Source organism: Artemia franciscana, chromosome 11, assembly GCF_032884065.1.
Source record: "Artemia franciscana chromosome 11, ASM3288406v1, whole genome shotgun sequence".
Classification (NCBI taxonomy): domain Eukaryota; kingdom Metazoa; phylum Arthropoda; class Branchiopoda; order Anostraca; family Artemiidae; genus Artemia; species Artemia franciscana.
The window spans coordinates 38,772,147-38,791,477 of record NC_088873.1 but is presented as its reverse complement, the minus strand read 5'-3'; the positions used below and the strand labels follow the sequence as shown (position 1 = coordinate 38,791,477).

Below are 19,331 nucleotides of genomic sequence, written 5' to 3'. Positions count from 1 at the left end.
TGTAACTTCAGATAACATTCTACTCTTAGTTTGTTTTTGTGACACAGACCAGGGCTGTTAGGGAGGCGACCAGGACAGGCTGATCCGGGCGCTACGGCAGAGGGGATGCTATGGCTGTGGAGTTGCCAACGAGACTGAGTCATGTCTGGTCAAAGTGTGCAAAGACTTGAAAGCCTAATTAGTGTGAAACCTGGACAAATAGTCATTGTGGAAGGCAAAGTTCGAATTATTTTTTATTCGTTGCATAAAAATAAATATTTTCACTTCTTCATGATATTCTATCATCTCAGGGCAGACCTATGGTAGATAGACATGCAGTAAGAGGTTTTTATCTGCTTATATTTGAATTGTAGGAGGGAGGGGGGTTGCAATTATTAGTCTCTGGGCGCCTCCAATCCTAATTACGGCTCTGACATAAACCTTTAGAAAACTTTGCTGAATCAGAACATGTAGTTTAAGCCGTATTTTGTTTTTAAGGATTTTGTTTTTGGAGCGCCCTTTTTAGTGTCTAATTATCTAGGAATTCACAGGTAAGAATTCGAAATTTCATGATAAAAAATTCCTTCGTCGAAATTGGATAGCTTTTACATAACTTTAAGAACTAAAAGGAAAGGAAAGTTGGCTGAGAGGTCTAGTACCCCCTCCAAGCAGGTCCCACCCAGTCTTTCAAAAAACATCCAAGGTTTTTTTTAGGGGGAGGGGGCAATTACTGTATAGATTTTATTTCCCTTCCTAAATTTTAAAAAAGTATCTTTGTTGTATTTTCATTGAAAAAATTGACCTTCGTCGTTAGATATTGAAAATATTATTTAGGACATTTATTTTATTTTTTAGTCTTCCCTCCCCCATATATTTTCTTAAAATGTGGTCCCTGTCCAAATAAGAATTTTTAAGCACTCCAATGGTAACAACTGACAATTTTCTAGGGATGTCTGAAGCCAATTAAGGTGAAAATCCCAGCCGGCTCTATTCTTAGCCCCTCTCCAGATGCAGCCGTTGTTGGTGGTAATGTGCAGACTTCACAGCGTATAGTTGACACAATACTGAAAGCCTTTGGTGCATGTGCAGCCAGTTGTGGAGACATGAACAATGTGACATTTGGTGATGAGAGTCTAGGATACTATGAAACCGTAGCTGGAGGGGCTGGAGCGGTAAATATACTTTTTATGGTAGCCTATATTGTTATTGGACTAAAGCTGTTATAACCCACCTCATGTAGACACCCTTGAATTATATGCGTAGCAACCATTTTATCAAAAGAATATGTAACCTTGGTGGAACATCTCTTTCCTGAATCAAGCAATAAAATGCAAACGATATAATAAAAAAAGGGTATTACCTCTAGGATCTCCATTTAACACTCTTTCCAAACATATTTGGGGTTACAATTATTTATTAGACTTTGTCTTGTCTTTTTTATTTTTCTCGTATTACTAGCTCCGGTTATTTCTGCATTTCAGTATTTGGGGATTTTTCATATTTTCTTTTGTAAAAGTGGATTTTCAGCAGTAATTACATATTATCTTAAAATCTTCAAACCCATGAAGAAGTAAAGGTGTTACTTTACTCCATACTCCAATAAGGCTTGACAACATAAGATAAAATAGGACATTACTGACACCACCTAGGACATTCTTGACTCCTCTTTTGATTAAGACAGGATCGATAATAAAACGCTCTTAAAACAATCTGGCATTATAGTCTACATTATATGTTAAACTTAGTTGATAATTTACATTATTAAAAACGTAATGACATTTTATAACAGTGATCTCCTTGATGGCCTTATTTCCAGCAAGTTTTGATAAAATGCAAAAGATATACCCCAGCTGAATATTCGGTTTAATACCCGAATATTGAAGGTATTTTCTTCTTTGGATGACACAGTCAACAATTTCTAGTCCTTGTACAAATGGGTAGTACAAGGACCGTATATTATGAATTCTAAAAATAGATTCAGTATATTTTGTTCGTCCTTTCATGGAAATGCCTGGCGCGGTGTTGACAAATACTGTCACGGTTTTTGATATTTTGACGACATCTTTAAATTTGTGTCTCCTTTTTAATTGAAGCTTCTTTTTTATGTATGTTGTATGTATTTTTATGTATGTATGTTGTATGTATTTTTATGTATGTATGTTGTATGTATTTTTATGTATGTATGTTGTATGTATTTTTTATGTATGTATGTTTATCTATGTATGTTGTAATTTTTAGGTTCCATTCTGAGTCCTAACTATCTAGACAAGGGTTTATCCAGGATTATCGGAGGGGTTGGGAACAAAACAAATTATAAAATGCAGGAAAAATTAATTCTATGCATTTTTGTTGCGTTTTTAAGAGTCGGACAACTATTTTTGGGGAGGGCTTCAAACCCTGAGACTTCTACCATGGATACGCTGTTGTATCCAGATAAAGATTTGCTGTAAATGAGATCTCTTCGCTTTCACCATTTCCAATTTATAGATTCGTATTCGCTTTATGTTATCCTTTCGGTAAACGAATTCAAAAACTATTAGAGTTGCACCTGACTCTTCTTTAAAGGCATCTTTCCAGGGGGAGTTTCCATGGGGAAAGCATTTCCGGGGGTATTTTCCTCGGGGGAGGGCATTTTCCGGGGGTGTTTTCCTGGGGGGTTTTCCAGGCCGATTTTAGTTTGGTTGAAACTGATAATTACGGTTTAATTAATTTTTGGTTATTTAATTATGCTTACCATGGACTATTGGATTATTACTAGCTCAAATGGTGACACTTATTACGTCAATTTTGCCTCATTAAGGTAACTTGTATATGCCTCTTAATCAATTGGGTAAGAAAATGTTATCTCTGTAGTGTTTTGAAGATTAACGTTTATTCAAAACTCTGGCACCTATAAAAGAAATGAGCTACACAAGCCAGTTGCACTGCAATCTCTTGTTTTTAGGTAATTTTTGCTTATATTCTAGAGGGTTTTTTTTTATTTTGGTGCCAGCTACTACCAAAAAGTGCATATGGGAAAAAACTACCTTTTTCGTTAAAAATTGTATTCCAATTTTTCATGGTACTTGGTATTTACCAAGTGACATATAGCGATCATAAATTATGTAGGTCTGTCTATCTGACTGTCCCGGTTTTGGCAGTTTGGGCACTTCAGATAAGCTAGGACGATGAAATTTGGCAGACGTATCGGGGACTAAACCAGATTAAATTAAAAATAGTTGTTTCCCCGATTCGACAGTTTTTTTTTTTTGGGGGGGGGGAGAGTGGGGGGAAGGTTAATTCGAAAAAATTAGAAAAAATAAGGTATTTTTAACTTACAGACGGGTGATTGGATCTTGATTAAATTTGATATTTAGAAGGGATTTGGGAGGGGGAAACCTAAAACTTGGAAAACACTTAGAGTGGAGGGATCGGGATGAAACTTGGTGGGAAAAATAAGCACAAGTCCTAGATACATGATTGACATAACTGGAACGGATCCGCTCTCTTTGGGGTAGTTGGGGGAGGGGTTAATTCTGAAAAATTAGAAAAAATGAGGTATTTTTAACTTACGAACAGGTGATCGGATCTCAATGAAATTTGATGTTTAGAACGATATCGTGTCTTAGAGCTCTTATTTTAAATTCCGACTGGATCTGGTGACATTGGGGGGGATTTGGGAGGGGGAAACCTAAAACTTGGAAAACACTTAGAGCGGAGGGATCGGGATGAAACTTGGTGGCAAAAATAAGCACAAGTCCTAGATACATGATTGACATAACTGGAACGGATCCGCTCTCTTTTGGGTAGTTGGGGGAGGGGTTAATTCTGAAAAATTAGAAAAAATGAGGTATTTTTAACTTACGAACAGGTGATCGGATCTCAATGAAATTTGATGTTTAGAACGATATCGTGTCTTAGAGCTCTTATTTTAAATTCCGACTGGATCTGGTGACATTGGGGGGGATTTGGGAGGGGGAAACCTAAAACTTGGAAAACACTTAGAGCGGAGGGATCGGGATGAAACTTGGTGGCAAAAATAAGCACAAGTCCTAGATACGTGATTGACATAACTGGAACGGATCCGCTTTTTTGGGAGTATTGGGGGGGGGCAATTTGGAAAAATTATAAAAATGAGGTATTTTTTACTTACGAACGAGTGATCGGATCTTAATGAAATTTTATATTTAGAAGAACCTTGTAATTCAGACCTCTTATTTTAAGCCCGACCGGATCCATTTCCATCGGGAGGAGTTGGGGGGACCGGTAATTTTGGAAAACGCTTAGAGTGAAGAGATCGGGATGAATCCTGATGGGACTTTGGGGAAGGGGGTCACCTAATTCGGTAATTCGGAAAAATTAGAAAAAATGAGGTATTTTTCACTTACAAACGGGTGATTGGATCTTAAGAAATTTAATATTTAGAAGGACCTCGTATCTTAAAACTCTTTTTTTAAATCCCAACCGGGTCCAGTGCCATTGGGGGGAGTTGGAGGAGGAAACTGGAAATCTTGGAAAACGCTTAGAGTGGAGAGATCATGATGATACTTGGTGAGAAGAATAAACACAAGTCCTATATACGTGATTGATATAGCCAGACCGGATTGGCCCTCTTTGGGGGAGTTGGAGGAGGGGGGAGGGTTAATTCGGAAAAATTAGAAAAAATGATGTATTTTTAAATTACGAACAGGTGATCAGATCTTAATGAAATTTAATATTTAGAAGGACCTCCTGTCTTAGAGCTCTTATTTTAGATCCCGACAGCATCCGGTGACATTGCGCGGAGTTGAAGGGGGAAACCGGAAATCTTGGAAAACGTTTAGAGTGTAGAGATCGGGATGTAACCTGGTGGGAAGAATAAACACATGTCCTAGATACGTTATTGACATAATCAGATCAGATCCGCTCTCTTTGGGGGATTGGGGGGTTACTAGTTTAGGCACTTCCAGATAAGCTAGGACGATGAAAGTTGGCAGGCGTATCAGGGTCGAGACCAGATTAAATTAGAAATAGTCTCTTCCTCAATTTGACCATCTATGGGGGGGGGAGTGAGCGAGCAATATAGTTTAGAAGAATTTTATTTGTCAATAAAGTAAATGATTGTTCTTCTTAAGCATGGTTTATGGTCTTTGGCTGTGATTCTCACTTAGGGTTCAAGAGGTCTCAGGTTCGAATCTCGGTCCACCACAATTTTTACGTGAAGAAGATCCGAAACTAGATACCTTATCAATATAGCGATCGCTGAAAGTTGACAGGCGTATCAGGGACCCGACCAGGTTAAATTAGAAATAATCGAAACTGACCATCTGGGGGGAGTGGAAGTGCTTCGTTAAGAAAGAATTTCAGTTAAAAGTTTATATCAGAGTCACATAAGAAACAAACTGCAATCTTTCTTGTCAAAGGCAGTCAACTGTCCGAATTGGTGAAAACTAGCCTGACCTGGCAGGACTGTCGTTGGTACCTCTTGGATCATTGTAACAAAGACTACCTTACAAAAAGGGTATGTTTTCGGCCCTAGCTATCCTTTACTGAGCTCTATCGTTACGTTAGGAACGCAAAATATGATTTAATCATTGTGTATTTTGTAATCATAGTTTCAGTAACCATTAAAGTACCAAGAACATCAAAAGAAAAGTATGAAGCCCATCTATCCGTTAAACCTGTGATTTCCTAAGATTGTTTTCTTATTTATTCGAAAATTATGAAGTTCCTAGGGCTGTACCACATTTTTGTCAATGTTGTTACGTTGAACCGTGAAATAAACAAGCAAAACTAATTGCTTGAATTTGACAGTGTTTTCATGTGTAATAATTCAAACTTTGGCAATGTGTCGATTGCGAAGACAGCTACACCAGGCTATATTTTTTAGACAATTTTTAGTGTAATTATGATGTGTTTTTTAATATATAAACAAAATATCATATATTTTAAGTGTTTTTATTTTTGGCAAATAGTTATTTTGGGTTGTTCTACTCTAGATAAATGTTTTTTCGTTCTTTTGTTTTAGGGAATGTCGTGGCATGGTCGGAGCGGCGTGCACACCCATATGACGAATACACGAATTACAGACCCTGAAATTATCGAGAAAACGTATCCAGTAATTTTGGAACACTTTTCTTTAGCCCACGGCACTGGAGGGAGTGGCCAATACAGGGGAGGTGACGGTGTTCTTCGAAGACTCAAATTTAGAAAACCACTCACCCTTTCTATACTTACTGAGAGAAGGGTGTTCCATCCTTATGGACTAAAAGGTATGTAACAGCATGGAAACTATATTCAGATATGCACCGTTGCGTTTGAATGTGCTGTCAGTTTTGTGCAAAAATCCATCAAAGACTACCATCCCTTTTTTCCGTTGCCTTATATGCTACTGAGAGATTGTCGTGTTACTGATGTGCAGTCAGTTTTGTGCAGAAAGTCCCTCAAAGAGTATCAACCCTTTTTTCCGTTGCCAGATATGCTTCTGAGAGACTCTTGTGGTATCGTTGCGCAGTCAGTTTTGCGCAGAAATCCCTCAAAAGTGCCATCCCTTTTTTCCGTTGCCTTATATGCTACTGAGAGACTGTCGTGTTACTGATGTGCAGTCAGTTTTGTGCAGAAAGTCCCTCAAAGAGTATCAACCCTTTTTTCCGTTGCCAGATATGCTTCTGAGAGACTCTTGTGGTATCGTTGCGCAGTCAGTTTTGCGCAGAAATCCCTCAAAAGTACCATCCCTTTTTTCCGTTGTCTAATATGCTGCTGAGAGAGTCTCGTGTTACTGATGTGCAGTCAGTTTTGTGCAGAAAGTCCCCCAAAGAGTATCAACCCTTTTTTCTGTTGCCAGATATGCTTCTGAGAGACTCTTGTGGTACCGTTGCGCAGTCAGTTTTGCGCAGAAATCCCTCAAAAGTACCATCCCTTTCTTCCGTTGTCTAATATGCTGCTGAGAGAGTCTCGTGTTACTGATGTGCAGTCAGTTTTGTGCAGAAAATCTGTCAAAGAGTGCCATCCCTTTTTTTCTGTTGCCTGGTATAATACTGAAAGACTGTCGTATTACTGAGACAAAGGGAATCAATCCTTATGGATTTAAGGTGTATTTAAGTGTACCTAATCTGACGTTTAAATCAAAAATGCCTTAAACTGTTTAGCACTACATATAAATTCGCAGTCAATTATGTGCAGAATATAATTCTAAGTTTAACGTTCCCAGTTTTTTTTTTATTCTCTTCTGTCGCATGATAGGTTCTGAAATGGAAAAAAAGAAAAATAAAGAAAATAGCAGGAAAATTTTGGTAGTGTATCGTAATCAATATTGTAAAATTGAAAAGCATCCCTTTTCACCTATAATTGAGTAAGTAAAGAGTCCCAAATAGTAAGGCCGCTCTCCCCCCCCCCCACCCCCAAAGAATATACACAATTATATCCCATAGTCCCTTTGTTACATAATAAGGAACTAAACATCCAAATCAGTATCGTAAAATTAAATAACATCCTTTGTCGTTTACTATTGAGTCAATAAATATGTAATGCCAAATAATACGATCTAATCCGATGCAAATTTTACGATATCTTCCAGAAAATGGAAAATAAAGGATGGAGGTTTTCATTAAGACAGATTATATCTAATCTACCTGTCTAAATGTCTGTCTAGATATCTAGAATCAATATGCCTAGATTCTGTCAAGATGTGTCCCCTCTCCCCCGAAACATTATATTTGTTCCTGTCATTTCATATAGTTTTTATATAAAGTACCTGATCTTTGTATAACGCCTCACTGCAGCACCAAGCCGCCCGAGGCCAACATAGCTACGTTCGCTCCTCCTGCATCCCAGTCTATTCAAGGCCTCCTTCCCATGAAGTTCGAATTTCCCTTAAATCTTTCCTTATGACTTCTTTTATTCAGGGGCGACCTGTTAATGTTCGGTCCTAGAAGGTTGGCCGAAAAGTACGATCTTTGGAAATCTGTCATCCTTCATCCGCAGAACGCGTCCTAGCCCTCTCAACCTTTCTCTCAAAATAGCCTTAAAATACGATATAGACGATGCAGGCTTCGCAAACCAGATTTTACAAAAATTTAGGGCCAATTCACAAAATAAAAAAGAGACTACTGTTTTTATCAAATGTAAAAAGATGTAAGAAAGAAGAAGAAAACAGAAAAGAAAATAAAGTTTTAGGCCAAAAAGGGGATATACTCCTTACATTTAAAGCTAAGAACACTGCGAATTTTCATTTAATCACTGACTTCATTTTATCATTTAATCATTTATCACTTTCATTTAATCACTTTCCATAGAACGATTCGTTGTTTTGTACTTCTTTTCGTAATGAGTCATTCAGTCTTTAGAAAGCATAATTTTCAACTTTTTACTGTCAGAGATTCTGTAGGTCTCAATTCCCTTCTCTTCAATTTCGTAGATGATAAATAGATCTGATAATCTTTTGAAAATCCTTGAAAGTCCCAAGGACATCAAAATGTTTTTCCCCCATACCCATCGTAGGGTATGGTCTGATCTTTTGCCCCCATACCCCATACCGTCCAACCTTACTCATTCATTCTAGAAAACTGCTATTTTTCATTTGATGGTCTCAAAACTCAGATTTTGAGAAAACCATCAAAAATGAGGTTTTATTTAATTTTTTGACGGTTTTTTCATTGGTTTTGTTTACTTTCCGCACTTGTTTTTCCTTGATTATATTATTTTGTTCGCACTGAAGAAGAGAGGTGGTTTTTCTCTCGAAATATTCGCTTTCTGTGTTTTTTTTTAGTATTTTCATTTGGCCTTTAAAAACACCATTTTTGATCGTTTCCTTTCTTTATGTTTAAACAACTCTATGGTTGTTTGAATTCATCAATTCAAATTGTATAAAATAGCAATATCCTATTTTCGTCATATTTACCACATTTAATCATGAAAGTAAACGTAAAAACGTAAACATAAAACTAGTTAATTAAATTTGAAAACGTTTTTTGTCTGACAAAATTTGAACATTAACCAATCTGTTGATTCTTGAAGGCAACTACAAAAGAAAGCTATTCCTTCTTATGCTGTTCGATGCTATGTGTTTTTGGCTCTTTTTTTGCTGATTTTTACTCACTTTTGTTTTCTACTTGTTTTTTTAATTAACACCCAGATTATATAAATCTTGTGAGGTCTTACTCGTGAAAGTTAAATTCCTGATTATTTTTTCTAACTTTTTTAAATATGTATGGTTGTGTTAATTTCAAGATCAAACAATCTAATTCCATTTTCACTGTCCTTGGTATTTCAAGGAAGTACTTTGTAAAGTTACTTGATTTTAGAAAGTGAACTGTAAAAAGTCTTATTCACCTATCAGGGCATATTTATGCTGGTTTGAAGATAGTATCCAGCTTTTCGTATCCAAAACTGTTTGTACCTGATGGTTAGAATCGTAGAGGTATAGTATATTTACCATTGACCTATATTGGTCCTATATTTAGACCCATAATTTATATACTTATACTTATGTGCATATGACATGTATCACATGTGCTTATAATTTATTGAAAAATATTTTTGATTTTGTATTGTTTTGCTTATCTCTGCTTCTTCTCTTAAATTTTCAATATTCGTCAGTGTTGCCGCGTTGAATCGTGAAAAAAACCTAATTAGTCAAATTTGATAAGTTTTTTTTTTCTCCGAAAGACTTCAAAACATTACCATTCTGATAATTCTGTAGAAAAACATTCACCTTCGTAAGAAAGATACACCTTGCTAAACTCTTTGGTGTCATGTGTTTTAAGCTAATTTTGGGAGGGTTTTTCATCCATGTTTCTTTTTTTTTCTTTTTCTTTTTTTTTCTTTTGCTACTACCAAAACTTTATGTGGAGGATTTTTTCACTAACATTTATATTCCTGATTTTTCTAATCATTTAACCCATATATGGTCGTATGAGTTTCCACCTAACCAGTTCAAAAAGTCAGATTTCATGTTCACTATCCTTGGCACTTCAAGAACATTAACGATGATTACGTTAACTTCGCTTAATTTTAGACAATAATATTCAATTTCAGTGTTCCTAAATCATTTTAATTCTAATAAAATACAGATATAAATATCCCATAAATTCAGCTTTTTCTGGATTATATTCAACCTATTCCCTGTATTATTTTCAGGTGGAATGCCTGGAGAGAGAGGTCTCAATTTGCTAAGAAGAAAAGATGGCGTTGTGCTCAATTTGGGATCTAAAACAACCATAGCCGTGAAGCCCGGCGTAAGTATGCTTACGAGCTTTAATTGGTCTTTGAGATAGGCTAGGATTCGTAAATTTATAGGCTTTTATACCTTCGTTGTGTAAGTCATAGGTTTTGTTTTTGTATACAAGGATGAAGCCGAAGAACCCGGTAACATTTGGAATAAAAAATCGCCAGTTGATTTGGTTTTAAAACCAAATCTTGGCCTTTTCTACAATTAGCTATGGCTTGATCCCCACAAATACTTGATTTTAATTCAAAATCAACGGAATCGGTCTATCTGTCTTGGCTTTTTCTACAATTAGCCATGGTTGGATGCCCACAACTAATTGATTTTAATTCAATTCCATTCACAAACTTACCAATATTTAATTCAATTACAATGATATTGGATATGTTTGTTTCCTTGTATACACAATTGATGGGGGATACACCTCCCCGGTTTCTTTACCTCTTAATTTTACCTTTTTTCGTTCAATTTTTTCATTATTGGACGCACGGATCCAAAGTTAAAGTTTGTGGCTTTAAGGAGGGAGATTAATATATTATATTATAATATTATTATGTTGTTGTATTATTATATAAAGCTTTTTAATAGTATCAAGGTATATCTATTCGATGCGTGCGGTTGGTTGTGTGTAAGGGACTATTCTCCGTTTCTTTGTTCACCTGGCGTTCACATTTTTCGATTTATTTCTTTTTGTTTTTTGTTGGTATTGGCACAGATACACAGTCAATATAGACGACTAGATATCGTCATTCTAGATATCATTCTAGATAGTCATCTAGATAGAGTCATTCTAGATATCGTTTGCAACTATGTGTTTTTGGACAGAAAATGCTCTGTTTTATCTCAAATGTGATCATGGTAAAAAGCAATACTATGATGAATTGTGGCAAATTGTTGAGTACCTTAAACCAGAGCTCAAAAAAGGTGAGCAAAAACAAGAAAAACTCAAAATAAAAAGAAACGAAAAAGTACGGAAACGCGTAAATAAATAAGAAAAAATCTTTTGTCATGTTTTTGTCAAAACATGAAACCATAAAAATCGTAATAAAGACCCAAAAATTAGAAAAATTGAGGTATTTTTAACTTACGAGTTGGTGATCGGATCTTAATGAATTTTGATATTTAGAAGGACCTCGTGACTCGGAGCTCTTATTTTAAATCCCGACCGGCATTAAGCCTCTGATTTTCCTTTTAAAGCAATCTATTGATTCTTAGAATGTTACTACATGTCATATCATATGAGCTCTTGGCTCCTCCTGACCTCGTCACAAGTGCGATATGAGCTCTTAGCTCTTGTTTTTGATGAATAGTATATAAATATAAGTAGTTTCAAAAATTTATTAAATACCCTTAGGGGTTTCCTTCCTCCCTTACCTGTATTTATGACCCCAGGGCAAGGGTGCCCAATGTTTATTATGTACCTTCACAAACATATTACTTTAAATGACATTAATTTAATAGTATATGCATTACTCCGTAAAGCAAAGTATATGATTACCCCGGTTCCAAACCGGGGTAATCAATCATTTATGAACGAGCCTATAAATCCTCAACTGTATGAGATGATGGGGAAAAACCAAAATATTCTAAGATACGGCACTATTAGGAATGAAATGAGATCCCGTGGAACTAAAATGGACAAATATCCTACAACTTTAGATTTAAAAAAAATAATGTTCGTATATTTTATAGGCCTACAATCGGCGTTTCTTTACTTTTAAGAGCCAATAATGTTTAAAATAATGTGTTTTAAAGAATAACCTTCTTTTAAAAAATAATATTCATACATTTTATAGGCCTACGATCGATGTTTCTTTACTTTTAAAGGCCAATAATGTTTAAAATAATGTGTTTTTAAGAATAATCTTCTTTTTAAAAATAACGTTCATGCATTTTATAGGTCTACAATCGGTGTTTCTTTACTTTTAAAGGCCAATAATGTTTAAAATGATGTGTTTTTAAGAATAACTTTCTTTTTAAAAATAAGGTTCCTACATTTTATAGGTCTAAAATCGGTATTTCTTTACTTTTAAAGGCCAATAATATTATCTGCTTTGTAACCTAAAAAATGCCAATTCGTATGAAGTGTTAAAAATGTATTGCCTCAAAGTGTTGTTGCCAATTATACATGTTTTCAACTTCCTTTTAAATCTGGTCGTAATGCTAAGGAGATTTCAACATTCTTAATGATATTCTGGCAAACCCCTCAAGGAGTGGTTAAGCCAATGAGAAAGGAGGAAATCTTGAATACTAAGAATTATTGCTAAAAATCATTCCACATAACTACAAACTTTAGAATCTTTGGGATTATTTATCGGTATAAGACCTACAAAACGACACAAAAATCAAGGCTGTATGATTAGTACAACCCTTTTAAATAGTAAAGGAAGAATATCTTAAATGGCAAATTGTAAAGGAAACTGACGATAATAAAAAAAAAATTCACGGCCAAAAATTTTGAAATCTCATGGCAAATCGAGAGGCTACTTTACAATTCTCTACGTCTTCTAAAATTAATTTTATTACTACTTTTAAAAATTAGAGGTGTCCCCACTAATTAATTTTTTATGAAGCTCTAAAGAAAAAAATGCAAATTTGTTCGGCCTATTCATGTTAAAGCTTTCAATGAAGCCACAGGAATTTCTTCATCAAAGAACCTGCTTGTGTCTGTTGTTTACGCATTTCACTGCTATAGGAAAATAGCATTGGCTTCAAACCTCGGAGATTGACCTTAAAAACGAAATATATAGCAATACTGCTTAGTATTTTTTGTAATTGTTTGTGTGTGTGGGGGGGGGGGTGATCTTATCCCCTTTCCTTGTGCCCTCCCACCTGTGGATACGTGCATGACATGATAAACGATTCTGAATTAATAACTATTTAAAATCTTGCTAATTAATTGGTCAATTAGATTGTAAGATTTATATTCTTTAATGTAAATGCTATGATACAGATGGTTGTTTTTCATTATAAAAGCAAAGAAAAAGCGGTAAAATAATAATTGCAATGTCCTTAGTAAAAATTGAAGTACTGAATAAAGGGAGATAGAGGAGGAGCTTCTGCAGCAATAGGAGGAGCTTTGATCAGGGCGCTTTCGGGCTGCTATAAGTTTTTAAGTCCTAGTAGCAGCAGTTTAAAAAAAATTATTAGCCCCTTTTCATCGCTTCTCAGTTTTTGTATTAATCTAAAAAATTACTTTTTGTGTAGGAATTTTTTTTTATTTACCTATTTTAGTTTTTTCAAGATTTGATTAGTTCTTTAGACAACTTTAAACAGGTTTTTTGAAGAATATTCTATTTTTTATGATTTTTTTTCTCGAATTTGATTTTGATCATATCCTCAAGTGATTGCTGAGATCGAGAGGGTCTTGGATGCAAAATATGCCAAACATTCACAAAATACTGGCAAATAGACTGCTGAATTTACAATTATAATTTAATTTGATTTGTTTTTTTTTTATTATGATTTAATTTGTATTCTTTCTTTTACAAAAGTGAATCAATAAAAAGGAAGATATGAGAAACCTGCAAACATATGAACACCCAAATCAACAAATACAAAAACAGAATATTAAAGCGTAAAAAGTCGAATAAGACAAACTGAAAACTAAGACGGTGGAATTGACTCATTCATAACGCCGTATTACGTTTCATAATTCTTACTTTATAGGTTTTTGGCTAATAGGGACAAAATTACTTTTTGGGCCAAATTATAATTAGAGGATGGGAATCGAACAACAATATGACTGCATGCTTGTCTTCTGTATATTTGTACAGAAGATAACTCTTGGTTCATTTTTCCAGTCAGTCTCATGGTTCTTCATCTGAATGCCCGACAATAAAAGAGTTGCAAAAGAGTATTTGAAAAAGGAGGTTAGGAAATGATCTAAAAAAGAGAGGATTGACAAATTGAAGAAGGGGAGATCTTGTTACAAGAGCGCTGGTGACACTGTTCAAGTATCATACTCTTTTATATATATATATATATATATCTATATATATAAAAATAAGTTGTCTGTCTGTGTGTCTGTCTGTCTGTCAGGTGACGTCATGTTTCTGTGTTGACTGACGTCATCAAGTTAGTTGTCGTCATTTTTGTTATGACGGTGACGTCATTAATGGTATTTAAGACATGCGTTCACGGAAAAATGTTTAATTGTAAAATGACTGAAGAACCTACAATGGCAACAGCCGAGGAAGCTGCTCAAAGAGTCTAAAAACTTGCTGCTGATAGAGAAAGTAAGAAAAGAAAGCGTTCCGAGGAATCACAAGAACAGCAAGAAAACAGGCTTGCGGCTAAAGAACGCAAAACCGCGCAGTTAGATGAAAATCCACCTGGACAGCGAGAGTCAAAACATATCAAAACTGAAAATGATAGCGATGATGATTGGGTTTGGGATTTTGACTTGGATAAGGTCATCAATGCCTACCAGATTTAAGTTAAAAAAACAAAGGTTCGTCGATATGTACTTCATAGTGACGCTGAAAAATAAAGAAGAAAAAGAAAACTGAAAAAAGAAAAAAGGTAAAAAACTAAAAAAAAAAAACTAAAAAGAAAAAACACTCAAAGAGAAATTACAGACCGGGACACAAATGACGACCGAGACAGAGGGAATATAAGTGACGACCGGGAACCTCAAAGAGAAATTACACATTGGGACACCCAGACACAAATCACGACCGGGACACAGGGAATATAAATGACGACCGGGACACAGGGACACAACTACAACGGGGACGCCGGGGGCACAGGCAGGATATATAAATGACGACCGGGACACAGGGATTGTTCGAATAGAAATTACAGACCGGGACACCGGGACACAAATGACGACCGGGACACCGGGACACAGGGAATATAAATGACGACCGGGACACTCAAAGAGAAATTACAAACTGGGACACCGGGACACAAATGACGACCGGGACACAGGGAATATAAATGACGACCAGGACACAGGGACACATCATTAGAATAATGAGGTATAGATCTGAATACGATTGTTTTTCCCATGGACAATTATATGTTGCATGTTCAAGAGTCAGTAAACCTGACAATCTATTTATATGCACAGACAATGGGACAGCGAAGAATGTTGTATATTCGCATGTTTTACGTAGTTAAAAACATATATTTATATCTATCTCTATTCACAGATGGGACACAGGGACACAACTACAATGGCGCGTAACGACTTACGTGCGCGGGGGGGCTTGGGGGGCGCGAAGCGCCCCACCAACTAGGTGTTGGGGTGGCGCGAAGCGCCACCCAAACAGCTAGTATATATATATATATATATATATATATATATATATATATATATATATATATATATATATATATATATATATATATATATATATATATATATATATATATATATATATATATATATATATATATATATATAAAATTTTATGTTTATAAAAAAACTTAAAATCGAACATAGAATAATGGGACAATAAAAATATAGTTGGGAGAAACATGTAAAAAAAAAATAATATAGAACCCAACTTTAAGAGAAAAAGTGAATGAATCTGAAAAAATTGTACAAAAATACGAAATTTTTTTATGTCTCTATGTTTTTTTTTTATGTCTCTTATGTTTAAGACTTGGAATTTAGAATTGGCCTGACTCTGCAGCCCGCTTCATGTGAAACCAAGTCAAGTGCTTCCTCTCGACCTAAAGAGGGAAGAAGATACCCCAAAACCTTATTTTGGCTCTCATGTAAAATTATGGAAATGTGAGACAGGTTCCATTGTTATGAGAACGCGATTAGGACCGTAGCCAAGGGGGTGGGTAGGATTTTTGATGGTCCCACCCCCCGAAACGTTTGTCTGACTTGCAAAAAATAACGAAAATGTATATAAATAAACTTTGTTATGTTTCTTAAGTTTTTTTCACACCTACCCCCCCCTGGCAAAAAATAACATCTCACGACCAAAAATCATGAGTATGGCCCTTGTGGTGATACATTGATATAAAATATAAAAGATGCGCTGTTTCAGGACCGTTTTGAGCTACGTACCCCTGGTGGTGGTGGATATGGACTCAAAGGAGAAGAAAAAGAAGAATTAAATCAATCAAATTTTGATGTTCAGTATTTTACGGAAAAGGGTAGTGTTGCTAATTATAAAGCCGCACAAGCTTCTGTGTAATTTTGATTTTTAATATTGCTTTGAAACCTGGGAAAAAATAAAATAAACGTTGCATATACCTATTTTTGTATATCTTAAAGTGAGTATCGATGAGTCCAAGCAAATGCATACGGAGGGATGTTTGATTGACTTGTCAACATTTTGACGATTGCTTCTATGTTTTGTGTTAACTGCTTCTTTTTCTAAGTCCCCCTAATTTCCCCCTCCCTAAAAAGAGATTTTTGTACAACCTTAGATGGGACCCTTTTAGAGAAATTTATTTTGGAAAATTGTTTTTAAAGGTCCTCGTCAAAATTACGTCAATTCACGTAAATTTGAGGGGGATGGGCGAAATTCAGGTTTCAAAACCTAGTGAGGGGGCAGTTTTGTTGTTGTTTTAACTTTTTGCTGCGAAAATACCGCCAAACAAGCCATTTTTCAGTGAACTAAAATGGTATCTATCAAAAACCTAGGGGGGGTACATACCCCCCACACACACACTTGACACCTCTGTTCCGTTCTCCTCTTTGATTGCAGTATAATTTTATTTTATTTTTTTGCTTTAAATAAATAAGTTTGAGCATTCGTAATCTTTTATTTTTAATTTTCTTGTTTAAAAATTAGTAGCCTAAAGAGAATTTTGAAGATAATTGTGAATCATGAATAAACAAGTTAATTAAAGTTAGTTATGAATAATGAATAGTGTGTAATTTTCGATTAATTTATTAGCAAGGAAAAAAAAGCCTAGGAGAGAAAAAAGATTTAAATAGACGTAGAAAACAGAATAATAAGTTGCCATAAGAAACTTACATAACTTATATTCTGTAATGCTGATCAAACGACTCACTGACATAAAGCTAAATACGGGAAAAAAAAGATAAAAGATTTGTGGATGGAAATTAATTAATTTGGAGAAAGCAAACAAACAACGATGTAACAAAATAACCAACGATATGATAATATAACAAGACATAACAAAGTGTAGTTATAATGACAAAAAAAAATTGTGTGTGGTATTGTCGGCATGAATATAGTGAAAGTTTAGGAGATAAGAAAAGATACAAATGGACAAGAAAACAGAATAGTAAAATGGCTATAAAGAAATTAGGTAAAGGATTTCAGCAAGGCTGATCAAACGACCCTCAGCCACAAAAACCTAATAAAAGAAAACGAAAAAATTGAGATTTTGGTAAGAGACTCTAATTTATTTGAGGGGGGCAGAAAAGTATGCAACTACTACCAACATCTTACCGTAGCACCAAGCCCCCTGAGGCCAACTCAGCTTCGCAACCTCCTCCTACACCCAAATCTATTCAAAGCCTCCCTCTTTACACCCTCCCACCCCAAACGAAAGCGACCTGCTTTTCGCAGGTCGGCCGAAAGGGACAATCTTTGCCTATCTCTTATCCTTATCCACAGAACCTGCCCTAGCCGTCTCAACCTTTCTTTCATTATAGCCCTTTATTATAGAAAGCAGGATCGAACTTCACTCTGTGTTCAGCCGCCAGTTTAAAATCCGGTCAGTCAGTCGGATAACCAAAAGAGTCTGTAGGCAATTTCTCTGGAAAACATCTAGCATATCTTCTTCCGTTTTCCGAAGCATCCTTGATTCAGAACCATACTTGACCACTCCCATCACTGTAGATTCAAATAATAAATTACAATATCGTAAAGTATAAATATAAAAAAAAAATATTTTATATGGTATTGTCGGCGTGAAGGTAGACCGTTTGAACTTAATGCCCTTTGTCGCTTTTGAGATATTCGCAGGGATACTTTTTGGACAAGAATGGATGCACATAGTGGCTTTTGATTTAGTTTAGTATCCTCAAAAACAAGTCCTGGGTACCAAACGCAACAACCTGATTTTTCCCCTGTGATATTGTGTAGATACCATTCTGACAGTCTGAAGGAGGGGGTGCCCCTCCCTCAGCCCTTGCTCTTTACGCTTAAGTCTTAAAACTCTTCAGAAATATTTCTCACTCAAAATGATATTTTTCTCTTTTTCTTCTTTTCTGAAGAATCGGACAAAAACTTAAACTGTAGCGTAAAGAGCAAGGGTTGAGGAAGGGGCAGCCCTTTCAAATATAGAATAGTTTCTGTCAGTTTTAAGTTTTAATGTTTATCCTTGCTTTCAGTTGAAAAAAAATCTGGTTTGTTCTTTCAAAACAACTTTAGATTTTCGCTTGAATATCCTATCTTCCAATTTTCCAGGACAATTGGTTCGATACGATTACCCCTGGTAATAAATGAAAAAAGATTGAACCTTAACAGTATGGTTCTCTGATCTGCTGAATCTGATGGTGTGATTTTCATTAGGATTGCTTGACTTAAGGGGGTTCTCTCCCCCTTTTTCGAAAATCAGGCAAATTTTCTCAGGGTCTTTTGACTGTTAACACTAAACTTAATGATTTTTATTTTGAACTAACATAAAAAGCGAATTCTTTTGAGGTGTCTATTGCTATCAAAATTCCGTTCTTAGGGCTTCGGTTGCTATTGGACCTTGCTCCTTACTGACAGTTCGTTACCACAAACTATTTGATACATTTTTTTAGTTACATTGTAGAGTTAATTTGAGTTAATTTAAATAAAATTTGAGTTACACTAGGAGAGATTGATTTGAACGGGGGGGGGGCTTTTGAGTTGAGGGGTTTGCTTTGAATTGATTTTAGGTATTTGGAGCTGAGTTGAATGGCGGTTGGATTAAATTCAGTGGAAGTTTGTCCAAAGAGGCTGAGTTAAACAGGGTTTAGTTCAAAAGGGGGTTCAGTCAAAGAAAGATTTGTATATACCAGGATAGAGTTAAAATAGAACTGATAATCCCATACTAAAATGCACTTGAAGGCATTTTGTATAGACAAAAAACCACGAACCCAAAAAGAATATTTCCACTAGATGCTTGGTTTGTTATAACGACAAATTATTGCCATGAATTCTTTGCCATTTTTCTCTGTCGCTCATTTTTATGCATTTACCGATTCGACGTCTGCGTCACCAATGTCAAAGTAATGACGGCTTGTAGATTTTACATA

General features: G+C 35.5%; 1 protein-coding gene across 1 annotated transcript in view; it reads left to right on the top strand.

Moving 5' to 3' along the window:
• The window catches only part of LOC136033201 (5-oxoprolinase-like), a 111,183-nt gene extending 94,805 nt beyond the window's left edge, over positions 1 to 16,378 (top strand). The window contains exons 19-22 of the mRNA XM_065713911.1: positions 927 to 1,151; positions 5,966 to 6,209; positions 10,075 to 10,172; positions 16,171 to 16,378. Coding sequence (XP_065569983.1) covers positions 927 to 1,151; positions 5,966 to 6,209; positions 10,075 to 10,172; positions 16,171 to 16,320 — 717 coding nt within the window. The 3' untranslated portion in view covers positions 16,321 to 16,378. The remainder of the gene's footprint in view (positions 1 to 926; positions 1,152 to 5,965; positions 6,210 to 10,074; positions 10,173 to 16,170) is intronic.
• The last annotated feature ends 2,953 nt before the right edge of the window (positions 16,379 to 19,331 follow it).